Source organism: Chionomys nivalis, chromosome 18 (genome assembly GCF_950005125.1).
Source record: "Chionomys nivalis chromosome 18, mChiNiv1.1, whole genome shotgun sequence".
Taxonomy (NCBI): domain Eukaryota; kingdom Metazoa; phylum Chordata; class Mammalia; order Rodentia; family Cricetidae; genus Chionomys; species Chionomys nivalis.
The window spans coordinates 58619301-58644254 of NC_080103.1; the positions used below are offsets into that span (position 1 = coordinate 58619301).

At 45.1% G+C, this 24954-nt stretch overlaps 1 protein-coding gene across 1 annotated transcript in view; it reads right to left on the reverse strand.

Moving 5' to 3' along the window:
- Miga1 (mitoguardin 1) overlaps positions 1 to 24954 on the reverse strand; it is a 54854-nt gene that overhangs the window by 7287 nt on the left and 22613 nt on the right. Inside the window, exons 9-13 of the mRNA XM_057793548.1 lie at positions 15888 to 15988; positions 8557 to 8675; positions 7891 to 7963; positions 6668 to 6754; positions 4383 to 4481 (exon numbers count right to left, since the gene is read on the reverse strand). Coding sequence (XP_057649531.1) covers positions 4383 to 4481; positions 6668 to 6754; positions 7891 to 7963; positions 8557 to 8675; positions 15888 to 15988 — 479 coding nt within the window. The remainder of the gene's footprint in view (positions 1 to 4382; positions 4482 to 6667; positions 6755 to 7890; positions 7964 to 8556; positions 8676 to 15887; positions 15989 to 24954) is intronic.

Genomic DNA, 24954 nt, shown 5'->3' on the forward strand with positions numbered 1-24954 from the left:
GCTGCGGGAACTCCTTCAGCCAATAGCCTATACCATAGAAGTCCACTCTGGGCATGGTCACATGTGATATATACACACACACACACACACACACACACACAGATGTAAAAGTGTATGCGGCCCCTTGGCTGTTGGATTTGGTTCCAGTTCCCTGCTCACACAGAGGACTGCTGATCTGTGAGTCTACCCCTAAGTAAAGAAACCTCTATTACACTCCATTCTGGGCTAGTCTGGTACTAGTTAGTTTATTATAATCTGCAGCACCCCTTCCCGGCCCACCAGGTCCGATCAGTCTCTCCTTACCCTCCCTTTCCTTATTCTGAGCAGCGCCGCTCACTTCCCCAGGTCTGCCTGTCTTACCTACGCCATCACCCCTCACTCTATCACGCTCACTCCCCCAGGTCTGCCTGTCTTACCTATGAGGTCACCCCTCGCTCTATCACGTGCTCACAGGCTCTACACTCTAGCATGTGCTGTACCAGGTGTTCAGATAGCTACAGTAAGAAACCTGGAGTCTATGGGAAGAAAATAATCCCACAGAGATCTGATTACAACCCCAATAAGCACAAGAAAGCATCTAAGTGTGCAGCAGAGATTGGTTTTAAGCTGGACATAGAGATGGTCTCCCTGGGGAGGGAGCCTTCCCAGGGACAGGGAATTCCTGTCAGACTTTAAGGTCAGAAGAAACACTATGGCGTCAAATGGAAAAAGTTCTAAAAGTGTGCCATAGCAAAGCAGGTGGGAAACGTGGCGGGAACCAAGGACCAGACCCTATAAGGACTCATCCCTGTGTGCAGGACTTTTAATTTATTCTCACCGGAGGATGGAGTTGGTGGGGATGGGAGATGATCAGACCACATACTTTAAGGATGATCTTGACAAGTTAGAATGAGTGGCCTGGGACTGGAATCTCGGTGCCTGGGAGGTAGAGGCAGGAGGATAAGAAACTCAAGATCATTACACAGAGTTCTATGCTGGGTTACAATGAGACCTTGTCTCAAAACAAGAAGATAACTTTAGCAGAAGTGTAGGAGGAGCAAGGGGGAGCGGAGTAATGCCAGTGAGGGATGCAGTGGGCAGGGATCACAGGGTACAAGACACCAAGTAGGTCAGGCCAAATAAAGGCCACGGGAATACAGGAAAACTTTACTGCGTTCAGAGACAATGACAAGTGGGTAGCGGAGGAAGGGTGAAGGGTGAGGCTCAGGGCTCTGCTGATTAAGTTCATAGAATGAGGGAGCACCGGAGAAGGAGCTCTCTCCGTCTGCACCTACTGTTCCCTCTGCTATAGTGTCTCTCCGCTCCCTGTAAATTCACCTCTAAATGACCACAGCAAGCCGGTCCAGGTCAGTATGGACTCGCCCTGCCCAGGGCCAGGACGGCCATTTTCCAATTGTGCTTTCGTGGTGCTGGTTAGAAACCAAGAATTGTGAAATGGAATAATACTTTTGTGCTGCTGCTGCTCCTAGACCCTGACATAACCAGAGCTGGAGTGTTTGTGTACCCAGACCTTTATACCTGCATCAAGTCCTACCACCATGCATAGGCTACAATCTAGGAATTCACATGTATAGCTGCGGTTTAAGTCCTAGGCTTTCTATCTTCTGACAGTAAGAACCTGCCTCTGACTTTTCCACCACATTTGCCTCTCCAGTCCCATGTGTCTACGTCCCTGGCTCTGCTGAGACAGGGCACTGTCTCTTGCTCACCTTAAACTGCTCTTGCATGGGACACTGTCACTGTGCCTTGTATAAGGAATGAAGTCTGCCACTTGATTGTTAGATGGAAGATGTGATGAAGAAAAAGGCTTTTAAGAGTCATTCTTTCCAACCAACTGATTTATGAAGACTATGGCTTCCACAGTTTATGAAGGTCAGAAGTAGGCCAGTGTCTGCCACCACACACACAGTTGGCTAAAATGGCACCCTACTGTAGAGAGCTGCGTGGAGTCACACCTGATGGCAATGTGTAGGGAGCTGAGTGGAGCCGCACCTGATGGTGCTGGCTTCTGGCTTCCGCCCTCCGCGATCCCGAAAGCGAGTGCTCTCTGTGATAATCAACTCCTAATATCAACTAGGCCTGACTCATGCTATTATCACGCAATGATTGTCAGCTGCTTGCATATGCGTGGACCTATGGGCAGTGCCCACCTGGCAATCCGAGGTTGGTTGCCCATGCCTACTTAAGGGCTGGGAGAGGTTTGCCCAGGGAGAGAGGAAAAGAGAGAGGGTGAGAGTGAGAGTGAGTGAGAGAGAGGGGGAGAGAGAGAGAACGCATTGTCAAAAGGTCTTGAATAAGACTGCTTAGCAAGAAGAGCTCTGGTGTGTCGTGCATCCTTCTTCCTGGCCGAGGGGGATCGCGACACCCTACCACCACAAAGTAGATGCAGTGGTGCCCTATCACCACACAGTAGGGACAATGGTGCTTTATCACCACATAGTAGGTACAACGGTACCCCACCACCACACAGTAGGTACAACAGTACCCATCACCACACAGTAGATACAATAGTGACCTACCACCACACAGTAGGTACAATGGTGCCCTACCACCACACAGTAGGTACAATGGTGCCCTACCACCACACAGTAGGTACAATGGTGCACCCACCACCACACAGTAGGTACAATGGTGCCCCCCCACCACACAGTAGGTACAATGGTGCACCCACCACCACACAGTAGGTACAACGGTGCCCACCACCACACAGTAGGTACAATGGTGTCCTATCACCACACAGTAGGTACAATGGTGCACCCACCACCACACAGTAGGTACAATGGTGTCCTACCACCACACAGTAGGTACAATGGTGCCCCCCACCACACAGTAGGTACAATGGTGCCCTATCACCACACAGTAGGTACAATAGTGCCTTATCACCACACAGTAGATACAATAGTGACCTACCACCACACAGTAGGTACAATGGTGCCCCACCACCACACAGTAGGTACAACAGTGCCCACCACCACACAGTAGGTACAACAGTGCCCACCACCACACAGTAGGTACAATGGTGTCCTATCACCACACAGTAGGTACAATGGTGTCCTATCACCACATAGTAGGTACAATGGTGCCCTATCACCACATAGTAGGTACAATGGTGCCCCCCACCACACAGTAGGTACAATGGTGCCCTATCACCACACAGTAGGTACAATGGTGTCCTATCACCACACAGTAGGTACAACAGTGCCCACCACCACACAGTAGGTACAATGGTGTCCTATCACCACACAGTAGGTACAATGGTGCACCCACCACACAGTAGGTACAATGGTGTCCTATCACCACATAGTAGGTACAATGGTGCCCCCCACCACACAGTAGGTACAACAGTGTCCTATCACTGCACAGTAGGTACAATAGTCCCCTATCACCACACAGTAGGTACAACAGTGTCCTATCACCACACAGTAGGTACAATAGTGACCTACCACCACACAGTAGGTACAATGGTGCCCTATCACCACACAGTAGGTACAACAGTGTCCTATCACCACACAGTAGGTACAATGGTGCCCCCCACCACACAGTAGGTACAACGGTGTCCTATCACTGCACAGTAGGTACAATGGTGCCCCCCACCACACAGTAGGTACAATGGTGCCCCCCCACCACACAGTAGGTACAATGGTGTCCTACCACCACACAGTAGGTACAATGGTGTCCTACCACCACACAGTAGGTACAATGGTGCCCCCCCACCACACAGTAGGTACAATGGTGTCCTACCACCACACAGTAGGTACAATGGTGCACCCACCACACAGTAGGTACAATGGTGCCCCCCACCACACAGTAGGTACAATGGTGTCCTACCACCACATAGTAGGTACAATGGTGCACCCACCACACAGTAGGTACAACAGTGTCCTATCACCACACAGTAGATACAATAGTGACCTACCACCACACAGTAGGTACAATGGTGCCCTATCACCACACAGTAGGTACAATGGTGCCCTATCACCACACAGTAGGTACAATGGTGTCCTACCACCACATAGTAGGTACAATGGTGCACCCACCACACAGTAGGTACAACAGTGTCCTATCACCGCACAGTAGGTACAATAGTGACCTACCACCACACAGTAGGTACAATGGTGCCCTATCACCACACAGTAGGTACAATGGTGCCCTATCACCACACAGTAGGTACAATGGTGCACCCACCACACAGTAGGTACAACAGTGTCCTATCACTGCACAGTAGGTACAATAGTCCCCTATCACCACATAGTAGGTACAATGCTATTTTACCACCACACAGTTGGATTTACTATCACTTAAAAAAGACAAAGAAACAATGCCTTAATCAGGTAAATATATGTAGATAGCAGGAATAATGATTGTATGAAATTTGAATTTACCCCTCTGGCAGCAAGTTCCATCTCAGTACTATCCCAGTGGTCAGTCTGCTCTAAAAAATAGATCATCTCATCAAAAACATCTTCAAATTTCTTTGGATTCTGCAAAGAAAATATATTTCAGTCTCAACTTAGCTTTATAACAAGACTTAAGACTACAAAATAAATTACTTTTAAAGAAAGTTAGTTGGATCTTAATTATTCTAAAAAACATTTTCAAATATTATTTACCTTTTTAAAAAAAGTATTTCAAGTATCCCAGGCTAGCCTCAAATGAACTGTATAGTGGAAGATGACCTCAAAATCCTGACCCTTTTATCCACCTTCCTTCCAAGGGCTGGGATTACAGATGTGCCCCCTATATCTATCTGATCTAAATGGTGCTGGGATTACAGATGTGTCCCATATACCTGGTCTTTATGTGCTGGGATTACAGATGTGGCCCCTATACCTGGTCTATATGGTGCTGGGATTAGAGATGTGCCCCATATACCTGGTCTATACGGTGCTGGGATTACAGATGTGGCCCATACCTGGTCTATACAGTGCTGGGATTACAGATGTGCCCCCTATACCTGGTCTATATGGTGCTGGGATTACAGATGTGCCCCCCATATCTATCTGGTCTATATGGTGCTGGGATTACAGATGTGCCCCATATACCTGGTCTATATGTGCTGGGATTACAGATGTGGCCCATACCTGGTCTATACAGTGCTGGGATTACAGATGTGCCCCCTATACCTGGTCTATATGGTGCTGGGATTACAGATGTGCCCCCTATACCTGGTCTATATGTGCTGGGATTACAGATGTGGCCCATACCTGGTCTATACGGTGCTGGGATTACAGATGTGCCCCTTATACCTGGTCTCTGTGGTGCAGGGTTTGAACTCAGCCCCGTTACATGGCAGGCTAACCACGTAGTCTACACTCCTGCCCTCCACTTACCACCTGCTACTCTAGTTACAGAAGCCAAGAATGAGAATGTTAGTAAGGCCTCATAGCAAACTGCTGCTCGGGCTTTAAGATGAAAACGGGATTCCGGCAGAAGGCTGGGGTTCTTCCTGTGTAGCCTGGCTCCTCCTGGAGAAGCTGGTTCAAACCCCAGGGCTTGCTACACTAGGAAGGCCAACCAACCTTGATGCAGGGGGAGGAGCTTGGTCCTGCCTCAACTTGGTGTGCCATGCTGTGTTGACTCCCATGGGAGGCCTGCCCCTTTCTGAATGGAGATAGAGGAGTGGATGGGGGGGAGGGTGCCACAGAGGAGAAGTGGGGGAGAAGGGAAGAGTGGAAGGAGGGAAAACTGTGGTTGGTATGTAAGATAAATGAAAAAAAAAATTAAAAAAAAAAAAAAAAGGAAGGCCAAGAAAGCAACCCAGGATTTATCCTGTGACCTGCAAGGACACAGAGTCCCCAAGAGTCACTAGAACTGTGCACTTTAAGTTACTCTCCCAGAGAGCACTTATTCCATCACAGCAGTTTCTGAAGTCAGGGAAAATGAATGCAGCTCTACAACCCAGACGAGGGAACTGAGAGTGAACAGGACTGGAGCTGAGTCCCAGGTGGGCAAAGGGCTGCAGGCAGGCCTGTTTGTTTTTGTTTTAATCTGGACAAGCCTGCAGAGTAATGTGGTTCCTTTGGTCTGAACTAAGCTCTTATCAATGTCTCTGCTCCACTCAGCCCATGAAGATCAGTGCCAGGCAGCTCGGTCCGCACTGACGAGGCTGGAGGAGGGGCTGCAACAGCTGTAATGGTAGCAGCCTCACTGACAGCTCCACTCACCAGATGCCACCGGCAACTGGAGCTCATTAGAAACGCCCTGGGCGGAGGACGCGAGCTTTGCCCACAAGAAAATAACTCGCATGCAAGTCGTGCTCTTTGGGCAAGGCGGGGTAGCGCACATCTCGAGTTCCAGCACCGAGGAGAGGAGGCAGAGGCAGGAGAACCAGCACATATTTGAGTCTAGCTTGATCCACAAAGTGAGTTCCAGGCCAACCAGAGGAAAACAGTACCTCTGTCTCAAAAAAGGGAAATCAATAGTGTTTGGTGGACCTTTCCAATTACTTATAAAGATTTCTTCCACTATCAAAATTTTTATGTATTTTAATCTTAAAATTTTCTTCATTTGGTAGACAGGTGCCATATGCCACCCTTCGTGTAGAGAATTAACTGCTAGAGCTGGTCCTTGATCATATGGATTCTGGGGCTCACCAGCCCCTTGTATTTTATTATTTAGTCTTAGACACACCTGGTAAAAACAAAACTTGCGTAGAGAATAAATTTACCTTCCGTGCTTTCACAATTAAAGCTGACAAAATCTTCCTTCCACTCTCAGCCAGGAATATCCTGTTGGCTGCTTCCGAGAGAATCACCTGGAAAATACCAGTCCCCGTGGTGAGGATGGATTCGAGTGACCAGGGACGCACGAGGGACCCGAGACAGTTGACCTGGGACTGTCTGTAGGCGCACGAGGGACCCGAGACAGTTGACCCGGGATGATCCGGGGACACACGGGGGACCCGAGACAGTTCTCGACTGAACAGTGCTAGGTCAGCACCAGAAATGGAGGAAATCCAAGTTCAAAGACAAAGAGAGCTCTTATACCCAGTGATCAGAAAAGGTCAAAGGCGGGTAAATTTGAATTTAAATTCTGTTTTAGACGATTAAATATCTAGGGTGAGGAGTTGGCGGATGGCTTAGGGGTTAAGAGCATGCACTGTTCTTGCAGGGGATAGAAGTTTGGTTCCTAGCACCCATGCTGGGCAGCTTAAAACCACCTCCAATTCCAGCCCCGTGCTATCTGATAGCCTCTTCTGGTCTCCATGGACACCTGCACTTATGTGTACTTACTCACACACACACACACTAATAAAAATTAGTCATTAAGGAAAAAAAATGGGTTTTATTTGTTTGTTTGTTTTCTGAGGCAGGGTTTCTCTATGTAACAGCTATAGCTGTCCTGGAACTCACTCTGTAGACCACGCTGGTCTTGCACTCACAGAGAGAGATCCACCTGCCTCTACCTCCCGAGTGCTGGAATTAAAGGTGTGTGTTACCACTGCCCAACAAATCCTGAAATTTAAAAACAAATCTAAGGTAAATTTTGTTTTTGCTTTTTGACACTCTGGCTGGCCTTGAACTCACAAAGAGTGTTGGAATTAAAGGTGTGTGCCAGCAATTCAGGTTTTATTATTAACAACCTCACTTTTCTATAGGAAATCAGTACTTTTAATGATTAAATTTTAGAAACCTAACTATACACTGCTCGATAAGAACAAAGAGTCATTCTAAGCAGCTGTTTTCATACACTTAGACCACGATGGTGTTCCGTCCAGACTAAGTGTGGTGGACCTGGAAGGTGTGGGAAAGACATGGAACTGAAGACGAGCAGCAAGGATGGGGAAGAAACTCAGCTGGCGGGCTATCTGCACGAGCAGCCAGTCGGTACAGCAAGGAGAGCTGTCCTGTGCACATGGGGACACACATCACTCACTGCTGTAAGAGATACCTGGAAAGCCTGCCGGATACAGTGGAGTTTGGCCAGGAAGTCGCTGTCACCTAGGCACTCCAGCATCTCAGTTCTACAGGATGACGAGGAGAGAGGAACTGTTAGGTTTCATCTTCTATAAATCTGGGCTTGTGCAGGGCTTCACCACAGGACCTTAACGTGAAGCACACGTCCTCCACACACCAACACACCATGGACCAAAAATACATTTTTTCCATATCCATAAGCATAATTTAATAACTGTCACATAAAAAAGAGCAACAGCGCCGGGCAGTGGTGGCACATGCCTTGAATCCCAGAATTTGGGAGGCAGAGGCAGGTGGATTTCTGTGAGTTCAAAGCCAGCCTGGTCTACAGATTCCAAAGCTACACAATGAAACCTTGTCTTGAAGAAAATCAAAAAAAAAAAAAAAAAAAAAAAAAAAAAAAAAAAAAAAAGAGCACTTTAAAAATAGCCACTAAAGCTGGGCGGTGGTGGCGCACGCCTTTAATCCCAGCACTCGGGAAGCAGAGGCAGGCGGATCTCTGTGAGTTCGAGACCAGCCTGGTCTACAAGAGCTAGTTCCAGGACAGGCTCCAAAACCACAGAGAAACCCTGTCTCGAAAAACCAAAAAAAAAAAGCCACTAAAATAAACTATTAACCATAAGCTAAACTGGAATAATACCTCAGTACTCTGGAGTAAATTTTTCCTTCTTCAACTAAATGCATCGCTTCTTCGTAGAAAGGGCAACGGCAGAAGGAATCCAGGCTGTAGGTGTGCCGCACTTCTCTGTGCTCCGTCAGCTAAGGATGCAGAAAAACGAGTTACCGAAGGAATAAGAACTATCCTAAAAACCTAGAATTTCCATATTGCCAAAATAAGCTAAATGTGACTAAGCCACATAAATCACTAACATTTTATGTAACTACAACCAAACATTACTGTACTTCAAATTTCAGTTGTTAAAATTCAAGGTGAGCCTGGACTAACATGACTAATACGGGCAAGATCCTATCTCAGCAGAGAAACCAAACAGCAAAATCTCAGGCGCTGGGCTGCAGAGCTGGCTGAGGCATTAACTGCAGCATGCTCGGTTCCCAGCACCCACGCTGGACACTCATAACCTCCTGCAATTCCAGCTCCAGGAGAATTGGGAGCTCTGGCTTCCATGGGCACTTGCGCTCACACGCACGTGCCTACTCACAGATACACCATCTACACACACAAAAATAAAATCCTTTGCAAAACTTCAGTCGTTAAAAACGGCATGGTGGTTCACACCTTTAATCCCAGCACCCGGGAGGCTGGCCTTGCTAGGCAGCCAGTTCCAGACTAGCCAGAGTCACAGGATAGGATCTTGTCTCAACCCAAATGAGTAGAACTTAAGCTTAGCATTTCGAACGCAACTACTTAAGTCTACAAGGTGAACAGAAAAGCAGAATAACTGTCAAGCAAGAGGGCTTTTATCATCCAAAGAACACTTTAAATTCATGTGACAGAACCGAAGACACAGACACAAATCTAACTTGTGACCTGTAACTTGCTGTAAGGAATTCTGTCTTCTATGTGACTTTGGTCAGCTTTTATGTAACTGAAAGATAATGCTTTCCAACTCTGAATAGAATCTAATAACTCTATAACTAAAATTCCAGTTGACACTTCATTAAAAATCAACTGCAAATACTACCGGGTGACCAGCTACACAGAAATCCCAAGTCATCTGCTTCCTGGGACGCTGTATTTTTTATGGCACTATGGGGAGAGAACCTAGGGTCTCTGCACAAACTCTCTACCTCCTTGGTTACAGCCCCAGCTCTAAACTTTTAACAGCAGTATTACTGGAATTCATCTCATGTGCCATAGCATCCAGCCATTTAAGGTATACAACTCGCTGGTTTTGGAACACACAGAGTTATGCAGACACAGCACTTCCAAGAACATATTTGTCTCTCTACCAAGTGGCCTCTTCTCCATTAGCAGTGTCCCTGTCCTCCTCTCCTTGTTTCTGGAAGCCATTATTTGGAAACCAGAGTGTCCTACTGAGAAAATGAAATATAAATGAAATTGGCCAGTATGCAGCCTTGTGTGTTCGGCTGACTCATTTAGTGTGCTTTCAAAGTTCTACCGTGAGGTACCATACATCAGCAGCTCACTCATTTTTATGGACCATGGGAGCTGGAGAGACGGCTCAGTGGTCAAGAGTGCTTGCTGTTCTCATAGAGGACCTGGGTTTGGTTCGCAGTTCCTATGCCAGGCAACTCACAACCACCTTCGAGTTCAAGGGGTTCGTGCTCTCTTCTGACTGCCATGTGTATAAAGCAGCATGTGGTACATGTGTATACATACATACATGCATACACACATACATACACACACACACATACATACACGCAGGTTACTCACACGTGCACATGAAATAAAATAAAAAACATGTAGACAAATCTTTAAGAAGATGAAACTCTGGTGAACGGACATACTACATTTGCTTATCCGTTCCTCAGTGATGGACTATGGGTTTTCCCACTTCTGGGGGATTATGAACAGGCTGCTATGAATATTTGTATACAAGTTCAAACACATCTATGTTTTCAACTTCCTGGCACATAAAAACAGAAGGGTCAGATGGTACCTATGTGTTTTTTTGCTTGAGGAACTGCCAGACGGTTTTGCAAAATGGCTCTCCAGGTTCCAGCTCCGCCAGCAATGTACACACACCCTTTCATAATAACTATAGCAGACGAGAACCCATCCGCATTACAAAATGAGCAATAATATTAAGCAGGTTTTCATCTTATTGGCCATTTGTATATTCTCTTTGGAGAAATGTCTATTCAGTTTTCTATTTAATTTGCCCACTTTTACATTAGGCTACTTACCCATTTCATATTTAATTGTAAGAGTTCTTTATATAGTAGACATGCAAGTCTTTTTATTAGATATGCACTCTGTAAACATTTTTTTCTTGCTTTACCATCTTTATAAGATTTTGGTGTCTTTTTTTAAAAATATTTATTATGTATAGAATATTCTGTCTGTGTGTATGCCTGCAGGCCAGAAAAGGGACCAGACTCCATTACAGATGGTTGTGAGTCACCATGTGGTTGCTGGGAATTGAACTCAGAACCTTTGGAAGAGCAGGCAATGCTCTTAACCTCTGAGCCATCTCTCCAGCCCAGATTTTGATGTCTTTGAGGATAGCAGATCTCTGTGAATTCAAGGCTAGCATGGTCTATTTAAGGAGTTCCAGGATAGCCAGGACTATACAGTAAGACCTATCTCATAACACCAAAACCAAACAAAACTAAACAAAAACAAAGAGACAAATACTGAAAATCCTGCTCTTGGAAGCTGCCACATAGGTCAGATTCTGACTGTCCTCGAGCGAAGTGCCAGCCCCAGCCCCATTGAGTTCTCTCTTGTAGAGGCCAAGAGGACGGCCCAGCAACTACAAGCCCTGGCTTTGCAGACTTCTGCAGAGAGAACTGAGCAGTGAGGAACAGCGCAGCTCATTGCTCCTCTCCAGAGTCTGCTATCTGGACTTGCCAAGTTTTCTCAGAGCTCTGGAAGTTTTGTTTTTGACAATTTATGCCAAAATAGTCTCCTTGTTTTCTGGGGGAGTTTTTCAGTCTTCTTCCTCCTGCTTAGGTTCAAATCTTGGGCCTTGTGCAAGTGGGAAACAGCATACTCAGGAGCCACAGCACCAGCCTGGTCGCCTGCACGCAAACCCCAGAAGCTCCTGTGTAGGCCGAAGCTTCTGCATTTCACATGCAGCTGTGCAGTGTTGCATGCTTTAAATTGCAGTGAGATCTCATTTGTATTTTCATAAATAAAGCTTGCCTGAAGATCAGAGAGTAAAATAGCCCCACTGGTCAGCCTTCTAGACCAGGCAGAGGTGACACACACCTTTAATCCCAGCCCTAGAGAGGAGTAAGATGGGAGGAGACAGCTCTCACACAGTCTCATGCTGAGATTTCTAGAAGCAGAATTGCCATTTTAGACTTACAGGTTAAGAGCCAGTGTCTGGCTGCTTTGCTTTTTTGACCTTCAGGTTGAACCCCAATATCTGTCTCTGGGTTTTTATTAATTGTGCTACAGTAAATGACCCCATCTATCCTTCCATCAGATCGTAACTTGGGTAAGACTACTATTGTGACATACAGGCAAAGGAGCTGAGATTCACAGTAACAGGAACTGTGCTTTAAGTCCTAGAAGCAAACCCTTAAATTTGAACCCAGACATAATATTCCAGAACGTAGGCTTTTTGCTGTGTGTGCATGTGCAGGCTTAAGGTTAATGTTTGGTATATATCATGACCATTTCCCTCCATTTTTAAAAATGGGATCTTTCACTAAACCTAGAATTGCTGATTTAGCAAGACTGGCTCCCCAGCAAGCCCCAGGAGTTCTTCTGTATCTAATATCCAGATTCTGAGCTTACAGGTGCTAATCCAGGCACTTGTCTCATGACACAGGTCCGGGGCTTGAACTCAGACCTTCACGCTGTGTAGCAGACACTTAACTATGCCATTGCTCCAGCCTCAGACCTTATGCTCTCAATCAAACTACACTGTCTCGCTGTTATATCTAAATGCCACAGAGGCTGTCACACAACCAGCAACATCCAGACTAATATACACGTGGGCTAGGGAGGTGGCTCATGGGTAAGGTACTATATACACACGTGGGCCAGAGAGGTAGCTCATGGGTAAGGTTCTATATACTATATACACACATGTGGGCCAGAGAGGTAGTTCGTGGGTAAGGTACTATATAGACACATGGGCCAGGGAGGTGGCTTATGGGTAAGGTTGTATGTGAACACGTGGGCCAGAGAGGTGGCTCATGGGTAAGGTACTATATACACACACGTGGGCCAGAGAGGTGGCTCGTGGGTAAGGTACTATGCACACGTGGGCCAGAGAGGTGGCTCGTGGGTAAGGTACTATGCACACGTGGGCCAGAGAGGTGGCTCATGGGTAAGGTACTATATGTACACGTGGCTTAGGGCCAGAGAGGTAGGCAAAGTTACATGCATCAAGTCTAATAACCTGAGGACTCCCATAGAAGAGAACCAACTTCCTGAAGCCTTCCCCTGACACCACGGTGCAGGGAGCTCAAAGCTGAGGTGACAGGGAAGGTGGCCTTTAACTTGCTCAGCAGTCTATGACACACAGCTACAAAGGAGCACACGGCTCCCTTACTGCAGAGCATAACCTGCATCTCGCTGCCCCAAACACAGCTGTGCTCTCCTGGAAACTGGCCACGATAATTAGAGAGCGAGAGAGAAGGAGCAGAAGAAATAAAATGTCAAGCATTAGAAAATGTAAATGATGAAAGAAGGCTACAGGAAGAAGGGCTCAGCAACCAGAGGAGAGCCGTCTGGACCTGCGCGGCTTCACAAAGACTAGGGTTTCTTTACCTTTTATGACAACATTACTTAGGACAGTAAATCTGACCACAGAGAAAAATCAGGTTAGTTCTGATCTCGGTGCTATAGCACTCACTGCCTAGGAAATAACAGCTTTCTGGCATCTGCTGACACTAACATAACTTAGCATTTATCATACAGGTATGAAAACCCACCCCAGAATGGTACATAACTTGTAGCCTGTGTGCAGATGTGATACCACAATGGAAACGCCATACCGCACACCTTGTAGGGGTTGCAGCTGAGGTACAAAACAATAAATATTACCTAAAATTACCTTCAGGCTATATGACAGATAGATACATGTGTGTATGTGCACCACACGTGCCTTTGGATGGTTGTGAATCACTATGTGGTTGGTGGGAACCAAACCCATGTCTTTGACAAGAACAAGTGCTGGGCCATTTCTCTAGATACAATATAAATGAATTTTGTGTCTAGACTTGTACTCCAAATATGTCATTATTATGCAAACATTCCAAATTATATATATGTGTGTGTTTATATATACATACACATGTATAACATTATATAACATTACTGGAATCAAACATTTCAGGGTAGGGATGTTGAGCCCGTAGTGCAAATTCTTGGTAACAGACAATTAAGGAATGTTGTTGTCTTAGAACTAAAACTATTGTTCTAATAGAGATTTAGTTAAAAACTAAATTTTAATTTTTTTAAATAAATTAAAAATATATAAATATTTATATATTTGTAAATAGAACATTTATAAGAAAGACTCAAGAGTCAGAGGCTGGGGTGGAGACTGCCAGCTAGAGAGGCTGAGGAGCAAGTAGCTGAGCTTCCCTTTTCGCAGGCATCTCAGAAAGACAGCCTCTTTCTGCTCAGCCAAACCAAAACATGATTGCTACACTCAAAGTCCTTCCTTACTACTTCCTGTGTGCCTCTTTATCCATCTTCCAGGCTCCCTCTGACTCTCTATGATTACTTTCTGTCAACCCATTGTTGACTCCGCCTCCTGACCCAAGATTGATTTTATTTAATTAGTGCAAACACAAACTTAGGGTTCACAGTGTGATTGAACATCCTGCAACACAGGTATCATTATATTTCTCAAAAAGAATTTTCAGCTATCATTGGAAATGACCTAAATCAACGTGCAGCAAAGCTTACATATAGGAAAATTTTGTCAATCACTTTGACAAATGATTGGCCTAGTCTAAAGAAAAGCTTATTGCAGTAATTGTCTTACTCTAAACAGGGAAAACAGATCTTTTAATTCTGAATAAATCTATCAAGTTATCACACACTGTTTAATTTCTCAGGATTCTGATCCCTTCCCCTGAAGCAGGATCTCACTATGTAGCGGTGGCTGTCCTGGAACTCCATCTTGTAGACCAGGCTGGCATCAAATTCACAAATTCGCCTGCCTCCCAGAGTCCTGGGATTAAAGGTGCATATGATCACGTTCAGCTATATTACTTACAAAAGAATTTATCTTGTAACACTCATATTTTGAGTTATACCTTAGAAGCAGTGCTAAAATATTTTACTATCCCAGGCTGGCCTCAAATTTTCCAAGGATGTGGGTGTTGTAATAAAAAAAAATACAAAAAACAAACCAGTGGGAGAAAGTCGCCACGTAGACAGAGCTCTGGTGAAGTAGTGAATGGGAAGAGGGGGGAGGGGAGAGGAGAGACCAGCCTCTGGAGGGAGGGAGTCAGAGAGAGAAAGAGGGAGAGACAGGAGGTGGACAGGGCCCTTTTTTTTTTTTAATTTTTTTTTTAGATTTATTTATTTATTATATATTCAGTGTTCTGCCTGCATGTATCTCTGCAGGCCAGAAGAGGGCACCAAGTCTCATTACAGATGGTTGTGAGCCACCGTGTGGTTGCTGGGAATTGAACTCAGGACCTTTGGAAGAGCAGGTAAAGCTCTTAACCACTGAGCCATCTCTCCGGCCCCCCCCCCCCCCCCCCCGGGCCCTTTTAAAAGGGAACGTAGTGAACATGCACAGGAGGTGCTCCTAGTGGCTGCTGCTGAGAATGCATCCTGTCAGGACCCCAAGGGCATGCCAGTGCAGATGCCTGAATTAGGCCCATGTGAATGCCGGAATAGAATCTGAGTCTTCGGGGAGAGCAGTCAGTGATTTTAACTGCTGAGTAATCTCTCCAGGCTCTAGAAAGACAATGTTGCTAGGTTACATACTTAATTCCAGTCTCAGAAGGGTGAAGAAGGAGAACTGTGAGTTCGAGGCCAGCATGGGGTATAGAGCAAAACCCTGTCTCAAACAAAAGTGAAGAAAAATACGACACCAGGCTAGAGAGATGACTTGATGGGTATGAGCACTGGCTGCTCTTGCGGGCCTGGTTCAACTCCCAGCACTGGTATGGTAGCCAAAGACCATCTGTGACTTCAGTTCCAGGCACCTAAAGGCCTCTCTTGGCCCCTGTGGGCATCAGGCACAAATGTAATGCAGAGACATATTTGAGAGCAACACACACACACACACACACACCCATACGCACACACATGTGCGCGTGTGCTCACACACACACAAAACGCACACGGCAACTGTGTCATGCAATGGCAAACTACCTCACCATGAACACGACTTCTCTCACCTCTGCTGCTGAAGCAAAGAGATCTGCGGATTCACTGCTCAGGGCGTCTTGCAGGCCAAAGTCATCCACATTCTCCTTGGTGCTCATGTCTGTATCTTTATCTTAAAAGTATAAAGGTAGAAGGTATGAGGTCGTTACTCTGTCTCTGCCGCGTTCACTTTCTACCTCCCGTCTTTATTCAGATGGTCAGGGCCCAGGGAAAACAGGAACAAACTATAGCAAGCTGTGATCTGACAAACCCGCAGGGCACTTCACGTACTGCCGTGCCACGGGACACGGTGCTATAAAAAGTTGCACTTTTATTTCATTTAAAGAGATTAAATTTATCTTTTTTCATTAAAAGAGCTTTAAGCTTAAAAAAAAACTCAGTTAAATTATTTTACTATACTTGATAAAGTATGTAAACACCAAAACTAGTTTAAAACAATTTAATTGCAAGTGTCTTGTCTAAATTTGAAATATTTAAGGTTCATTAAAATCAACTGAAAAAATTTTGAGACAGGGTCTCACTATGTAGCCTAGGCTGTCCTGGAATTCACTGTGTAGACAAGGCTGGATTTCTGCTCACAGAGATCTAATGTGGGATTGCCCTCTGTATGCTTGAATATGTTTTATTACCATTGGAATAAAGAAGCTGCTTAGGCCTATAGCAGGGCAGAATAGAGCTAGGCAAGAAAACTAAACTGAATGCAGGGAGAAAGAAGGCAGAGTCAGGGAGAAACCATGTAGCCACCACAGGAGACAGATGCCAGAAGGAACCTTACCGGTAGGCCACAACCACACGGTGATGCACAGATTAATAGAGATGGGTTAAGATATAAGAGCTAGCTAGAAATATGCCTAAGCTAGTAGGCCAAGCAGCGTTTTAATTAATACAGTTTCTGTGTGATTATGTTGGGTCTGGGCAGCCGGGAAACGAACAGGCAGTCTCCATGTGCAGATATCCACCTGCTGCTGCCTCTTGAGCCAGGATTAAAGGCGTTCACTATGCAGGCTGTAGTGGCCCACAGCAGTAAGGTAAGCTGAAGAAGCTGAGACAGGAGAATCACAAGTTCAGAGCAGGCAGCCACACAGCTAAACCGGCTCAAAACACAGGAAAAGGCCACCATACTTGCATTCATAAGGCGTGACTGAATTATTAACACAATATTTCTGGCTAACCACTGAGAGTAAGCTGCTCGTTATCCATGTCTCCTTCAAACTCCAAGGCTGACTTTACAAACGGAGCAGCCAACAAAGCTCAGGCAACAGTTTATCATACTTATTCTTTTTATTTAAAAATCAAATATGACCAACTGCCTCAGTGGCTTTTGCTATGTTTTGTTTTTTGAGACGGGGTTTCTCTGTGTAGTCCAGGCTGTCCTGGAATCCACTCTGTTAGACCAGGCTGGCCTTGAACTCACAAAGATCCACCTGCCTTTGCCTCCTGAGTGATGGGATTAATGGCTGCCTTGGTGGCTCTTCAAATGGTGGTAAAGCTCAACTTTTTAGAAATAATTTATCTGGCCACACTAGGCCGGGCATCTATTGGCAACGCACAACACCCTGAAGGTGGGTGTGAAGCCGCCACACGGCCAACAGGAATCCATTCGATGACAATTCATTTTCAGGTTAAAACCCACTTATCTAGGTGATCAGACTGTAGCAAATAACTAACGTACTTGGAAATGCGTCATGGGTATAAAAAGCAAAGAAGAAAAAAAGATTCTCAATCTGTTAACCTTGTCAAATGCTTTACCCCCGTTAATAAGAAATCAGGAATTTCCTTGCTTTCATTTATTCAAATTTCCATTCTACTAAGCCTTCCCTAAATAAATGTCATTAACTTTGCCAGAAATCTTTCAAATTTTCTTGAGAACCCCTATGTATCAGAAGAACCTTTTGTTGACTCCATTGGGGAGTAAAAATCCAAACCCCTATTAATTTAGTTTAAATTCAAAAGCTGTGCAACTGATGGTATTTTCAGTCCTGCGGAGGACAAGAGGGTTGACGCACAGCGCTGAGGCCTCGGTAGGGGTGGGGGTGCCCACATGTGCTGCACACCCGATCGCTGTTTCACGTCTGCTGGGACAGCTTTTACATTTCAACTACTCACCTTCTAAAGTCTAAGGGATAATTGTTTCAATTGTGTTAATCCTGAACACACTTAGCTTCTTGTCTTAAAATTCTATCATGCCAGGTGTGGTGGCACACTGGTAGAATCCTGGTTATACCTAGGAGCCAGGAGGCTAGATTTGCCCAGCAATTCAAAGTTCATATGGGCAATATAGCTATACCCCATCTCAAAAAATAAAATAAAACTCTTCTGCTAGATGACCATTATAAACCAAGATTAAATTATTCTATTTAAATAATAATAGTCTGGAAATACAGCTCAGTGGTAAAATACTTGTGTAGCTTTGACATGGACTAGAGCCCTGGATTCTCTACCTTGCATTGCCAACAAACAAAACAAACCAACCAACCATTCCAAACCAAAGGAACAACAAAACCTGAGAAATTTATAGTATTCTACCAAACCAGAAAATGAACCAAGTGTCTTATTACCTGTCTACCCCTATGTGTGCTGAGTAGATTTATGTGAACCACATATGTGCAGATGAACACAGGTTAGAAGATGGTGTCAGTCCCGGAACCGGAACCGGAGCTACTGGTGCTGTAAGCCAGGAAGTGTGCACTAGGAACCACACCTAAGTCCTCTGTGAGAGCCAGAAGCAGTTTAACTGCTGAGCCATCTCTCCAGTCCAGTTGTTTCACACTTTTATAAACAGCTTCATATCTGGCAAATGGTATCTTTGGACACTCAATTATGGGGAAATTCCCAAATTTTCATTTCAGTACATTTAAGACACTTAAAAATGCACACACGTGCAAATGTACACACACACACATACACATGCATGCACGCAAACACACATATGCAAGCACACACATACACGAGACATTTAAGAGTCCGAGTTTTGAAGCTTTATTTTTTAAATTACTTTCTATTGTCAGTGTGTAAGCTGCTGGTGTAAGGAAGCACAACTTCACGATGCCCCAGCAGCGTTAAAGCAGTTACATTCACAGCCTGTTAACTAGGCTCCGCGTACCTCTTGTCATTGTCTGTTAACTAGGCTCCACGTGCCTGTTGTCACTGTCTCCGTACACCGCAGCCATCTAGAGCCCCTTTCCTTTGCACATATCACACGGGAACTGTCCAGCCTGTGTAGCTGCAGCTGATAGTAACTAGCCATTCAATGTCATCGAGATCAATTATGGTTGCACTCTATTTAATAAAGAAAATCTAACAAAGCTGACTCAATTCCAGAGGGACGAGAGTAACTCACTGAGTCCAACCTTGCTGTGCGATGTCACATGATGGTCTACAGGGTGAGTTCCAGGACAGGCTCCAAAGCTACATGGAGAAACCCTGTCTCAAAACACAGAGGACACATCTCTTATATCCTAACAGTCTGGAACTCTTGCTGGACCTCACAGCTAGAGTTTGCAATGCACCTTAAAGTCACTTAAGACTGCTGTCCTACTGTGTACCCAGCCCATTGGTTTAGCCTGCTTTTAAGAGAACAATGTAACGATCAACCTCACTGCCCTGGATTACCGTATATTCCCCTTTTACAGCCTGAGATAATGCTCAGCTGTCATCTTAGTTAGGTGCCATCCGTGCCCCGACTGAGAGCAGGGCATGTGTGCTATGATAAGCATTCGCTGGGAACAGCAAACAAACCGAGGGCAGCCTTTTAAATGGCTATCCATGACATCCAGATGGGGTCAGCTGGAGTCAATGACTTAACCCCTTGTGAAACTCCATTAAAGATTTCTGTAATGTGTCCCTCAAGTGGTGTTTTCTGGGCTGCTCAATAAAGGCAGAGCAAAGCTCTTTGCAGAGACAGACACGTGGACATAGACAGACACACATACATGGTGACTGATTCACATAGCCTTCAAGCAGGAACAGATTCAGACTCATACAGCAGGCAGTGGATGGAAGGCACAGGGACAGTCAAGTAGAGAATTCAAATCTGGGCTGCTCTTAGTTCAATAACACCACGGGGAAGGGCTTTGATTTCTTTGCTTAATGCAATACCAGCAAATTACTGGTAACTCTGAGTACATCGCTAATGTGTTATATCTATGTGCCAGAAAACAACAGACTGTGTCTCTTATTTCAGTGATTGTTGTAATTCCTGAAAGGCAGCTTAATGATGCTGAAGAAAAACAACACATCTGTTTCTTGAATGAACCAGTAAAATGTATAAAGAAGAAAGCCTGGGCAACACCCCAAACTCACTGTTTTTACACACCCAATTAAAATGTACAACATTCTTTGGAAAGCATCTCAATCCTTGACTGTACTACCAAACACAGGGAGAGCGCAAGAATGTGAAGACTGAAGCTTTCATCTTTAGCAGTTCCAGAAACTGCTCACTGGGTTTCCTCTAGTGAATGTCTTAGTTAGGGCTTTTATTTACTTTATTTACTTATTTTTGATTTCTGAGACAGGGCTTCTCTCTGTAAACCTGGCTGGTCTTGAACTCACAGAAATCCGCCTGCCTTTGCCTCTCAAGTGCTGGGATTAAAGGTGTGCATCACCACCAAAGTAACTTGGGGAGGAAGGGTTTGTGTGGCTCACACTTCCACATCTTAGTTCATCACTAAAGGAGGTCAGGACAGGAACTCAGCAGGTTAAGAACCTGAGGCCATGGAGGGTGCTGCTTACTGGTTTGCTTGCTCCTCATGGCTTCCTCAGCCTGTTTTTTTTGTTTGTTTTTTGTTTTTATAGAACCCAGGATCATACTCCAGGGAGGGTTCCACCCACAATATGCTGGGCCCACCCCCGTCAATCACTAATTAAAAAAATGCCCAACAGCTGCCTACAACCCAGTCTTATGGAGACTTTTCCTAATGGAAGTTCCCTCTCAGATGACTCTAGCTTGTGTCAAGTTGACATAAAACACTCAAGCATGGGATCCAAAGCCTTTTTCTGGTCTGAGGGCACTGCACACATGTGGTACACACACATGTATGCAGGCAAAACACTCAGGTACATAGAATAAAAAAATCTTACGAAAGTTTAAAACTGCATCCCGTGTGACCTAGAGTTTTATACCAGGTGTTTTATATAAATGCATGATTATTGGCATAAACATCCTCCCAAATCATCTGACGTTTCAGGCAGTGTTGAAAGAGTTAAAACCACAAGTTGTTTTAATGTTAGCAGAGAGCTAACATTAAAGTTAGGGCCCTACCCTACTGCTTATCAGTTGTGTACCCTTGAGAGCCTCACCTCTGTTTCTCAGTGAGCTCTGTAAAGATAGGAACAAAATCTACCGCTAGCTATCACAGGAATTCAATGCCAGGTCTCTAAACATCCAAAATTAGCAACTCACAAATGTGTACCATTTAGTAAATTCTGCTTCTCAGCAACCACTGCTTAAACATATACCACAGAAGAATAAACCAATCTGCAGGCTGGAAGAAGCAGCTTTAGCAAGGGATGCAGTTCTTGAGAGCCCCAAGGACATTAAAGCCACTTAAGTGAGGCTCATGCAAACTAACATTTCTTATTTGTTATAAACTAGCAATTTCCCAAGACATGAGAACCATGGCTAAAGGGCCGAACATTGATTTCATTTGGGTCATTTTGTCTATAGTAAGATTTTAACATATTTTTAGAGTCCTATTAAATTTCTAAAGTTTCTAGTATCGAGACCTAAATTAAGTGTGAGAAATTAATTTATAAACCTGAAATATACAGCTTATGCCCTTTAATGAATGAATTCTTAGACATTCTTAAAGCTTCCCACGCAGGATAAATTACAAGCTAATGGCAGTTAACAAATTAGCAGTGACCACACTGGCTCTCAATGGAGTAACTCTTTGGTTGGGTTAGTTGATTGGTAATCTTTAAAAGAAAATAAAGGACAGGCTTCAAAGCCACAGAGAAACCCTGTCTCGAAAAACAGAAAAAAAAAAAAAAAGAAAAAAAAGAAAAGAAGTAGATCTTAAAATGTTTTCTGCCTGTCTTTGTCACCTAGCACGTGAAACAGACTCACGCCGAGACATTAGCAACGCTCTTCTTTGGGAGAGCTACGGCACCGTGGTGTTTAATTTTAGTTCACTTATGCCGTAGGCCAAAAATCTGACTGGATTCAAGCCTTCCTCCTTCTTTCACAACCTCATAATTGATGTATTAGGTTTTTTCCAAAGAAGGATTTGCTTTTAAAGTTCTGGTTTTTTGTTTTAAAGAGGGAGAGGGAAGAAAACCAGACCATCTCAGCCTTGACCTGGCCCCAGCCCTTGCTTTATTTCTTAGATCAAGACAAGTGGGCTTCTCTGCCTTGGTTCTGCTGTCTCTAGGCATATTCTATTCCTGTCACTGAGAAGGCCCTGGGTCTATTTTAGCCTCTGCAGATGCTGTGGAGATTCCAGAGATGTCTCTCTTCTTTCCTGACCCCACAGAGAGGAGGGCGCCCACCCGTGGCTCACTCATTCCCACTTGACTGTTGCTGGTTAGTCTCCTGAGACGTTTGACCAGCTTAACTATAACTTGGAACCATATCCTTTCTCCAGTTTCATTGAAAATGGACAAGTTCCTGCTGCCAACAAGTATTTTGTAGTCTTAAGTTGTTCAAATTATCAGCCGTCTAGAAAACTACTGTGGCTCTTCTGTGGGATGGTTTTTGTGTGTGTTCAAGAGTTTGTTGCTGTTTTGAGACAGGATCTCACTATGCAGCCCTGGCTGGCAGAGAGCTCACTATGTGCCTGGGATTAGAAGCGTGTGCTACTACACACCTCCTCTTTTGTAAGAAAATCTGCTACCCACACTGTAAACCATCCTCCACCCCGGTTTTCAGATGCTGAAATACACAGCATGGAAGAAAGAACAAAGCTGAATTTACAAGTCAAACACAGTTTCTGAACAGGAAAGACGGAGCCTGCAGTGCTTTCTTGATGCACCCTTCAGTGGGCTTCTGTACTGCTGTGGGTAGCACTGCGATCCACCGGCCCTGAAGACTGCTGGGTTCCCAAGAGTTCTGACTCCCACATGAGATGGTGGCACGCGCACACAAACAGCTTGCTGCTATGGCACCGAGCAAGAACAGCTTGCCCTAACAGTTGTGTCTGGCTTTCCCTGTTTATTAAAACACTCAAACATGACGATGGCAGAGCAGAACAACTGTGATCCTAACTGGGAAATACAGCTGACAACACACCCTGGGTGACACGGGGAGAAGAAAGGGGGCACCCACATTTTAATTAAGGCTGGGCAGTGTCAGCGCATGCCTTTAATCTCAGCACTAGGGAGGCAGAGACTGGCAGATCAAGTTGAGACCAGCCTGGTCTATAGAATGAGTTCCAGGACAGCCGGGGTGACACAGAGAAACCCTGTCTTCAAAAACCAAAAGGGAAAATAAAAGAGTGTGAGTTCCAAGTTGTCTATAGACGTTAACAGGCCAACAGGGTACAACTGGTCTGTATGCTGCATGAAGGCCCTGCCCTGGCCAAAGGGACAAGTAGGGACAGAAAACCTGGAGAAAGGTGACTCTTGGCCTTTTCCTAGTTCTACAAAACCCCTGTATGACAGGCGAATCGAAGCTATGGAGATATGATTCGGATTAGGAAAGAGGGCATGCGTCGAGCGCCCCTTCGTTTCTGGAGCCTACAGCAACTACAACCCCGCTGCACTGGTCCTCTCTTTAGCTGTCTTGGCATGCAGCAACGACACCAGGTCAGCTTCCTTTTGCAGCATTATTATGCCCCCTGAAATTGAAACTACAAGCTTCACACTGGAGGGAAACGACGAACCACACTTCGCCAGTGCCGTGCCATTCGCACTGTGCTTATTTAGAGATCTGACTGCATAACTTAAGCCTGCTGCTCTGATCACACCCTAAAAATACAGCCTCGGAGAGGCTCTCCTCCTGTCAGGGAATTCTGCAGGGAGAGAGGATGACACTGGTCCCATGGTGTCAACTTTGGGACATCTGATGAGAGGAGAGTCAGAGGTATTTCCGATTACAGTCAAACTCACTCAGTGTTTCTGGATGTTCTATCTGGGAACTTATCAGAGTAATACCTCTCTCCTGGACAGGAGACCCCATATGACAGTGCTGTTCTTTTCCCTGCTGGAGAAATTTGTGTATTCAGCACTAAACTAGAAAAAAGGACATTTTTATTTTCCCTTAGAGGAACTCTCATCAACTCAAAATAATAACAACAAAACCCAAGGAGACACAACAAAAAAGGAGTTACAAGAGAGGATAAAGATATTGAAGTCACATCAGCTGCCCTTCCACAATCTCCTTCAAGCATATATATTGGACTTGACATCTCAGTTATTTTCAGTGGCTCATTTTTGCCTAAGAAACAAGTTCCACATGACTTCCCTGGTCCTGTCTCTTAGGTCTAGCCTTGTGTGCACTCTGAGTCCTCAAACAAGGTCTCTTCTGCACTCTCTGCTAGCCCTTTTCTCAGCTGTCTTCCTGCTGTGTATCTTTGAGCAACTCCTTCCACACAGCCTTCTCTTCAGTGCCTCACAGACACTCCCAAGCTCTTTCTTCGCTGTCTGCACAGCCCTTGACCAACACAGAGCAAGGCCTATTCCCCAGCACCGCGCTGTCTGTGCTGCTTCTTAAACACCAGATGAGTCAACTAAAACTGTAGTAAGCTTCGGGTTTCCCCCTCTGACACCTTTCCATTACACCACTCTTGCTATACACAAAGAAATGACATGTTTGGGCTATGTGTGCTGGTACATTTCTGTAATGCCAGCATGCAGAAAACACGTTTTTCACATGTATCTATTGTGCATGTATGTACGTATACATATGTACAGACATGTACATGGCATGTGTGTAGAAGCCAGAGAACAATTTATGTGACTTGGTTTCCTTTCTTCACCAAGTGAGCTCCAGGGGTCCCAAGTGCTCAGGTTTTGTGCCGTTACCCACTGGGCCAGCTCAGATCCTGACTTTAAGGCCAGTCTATGCTATGTAGCGAGGCAGCCATCCAAAACCAGTCAACCAACAAGACAAACAAGCCTAAACAACAACAAAAGCACCAA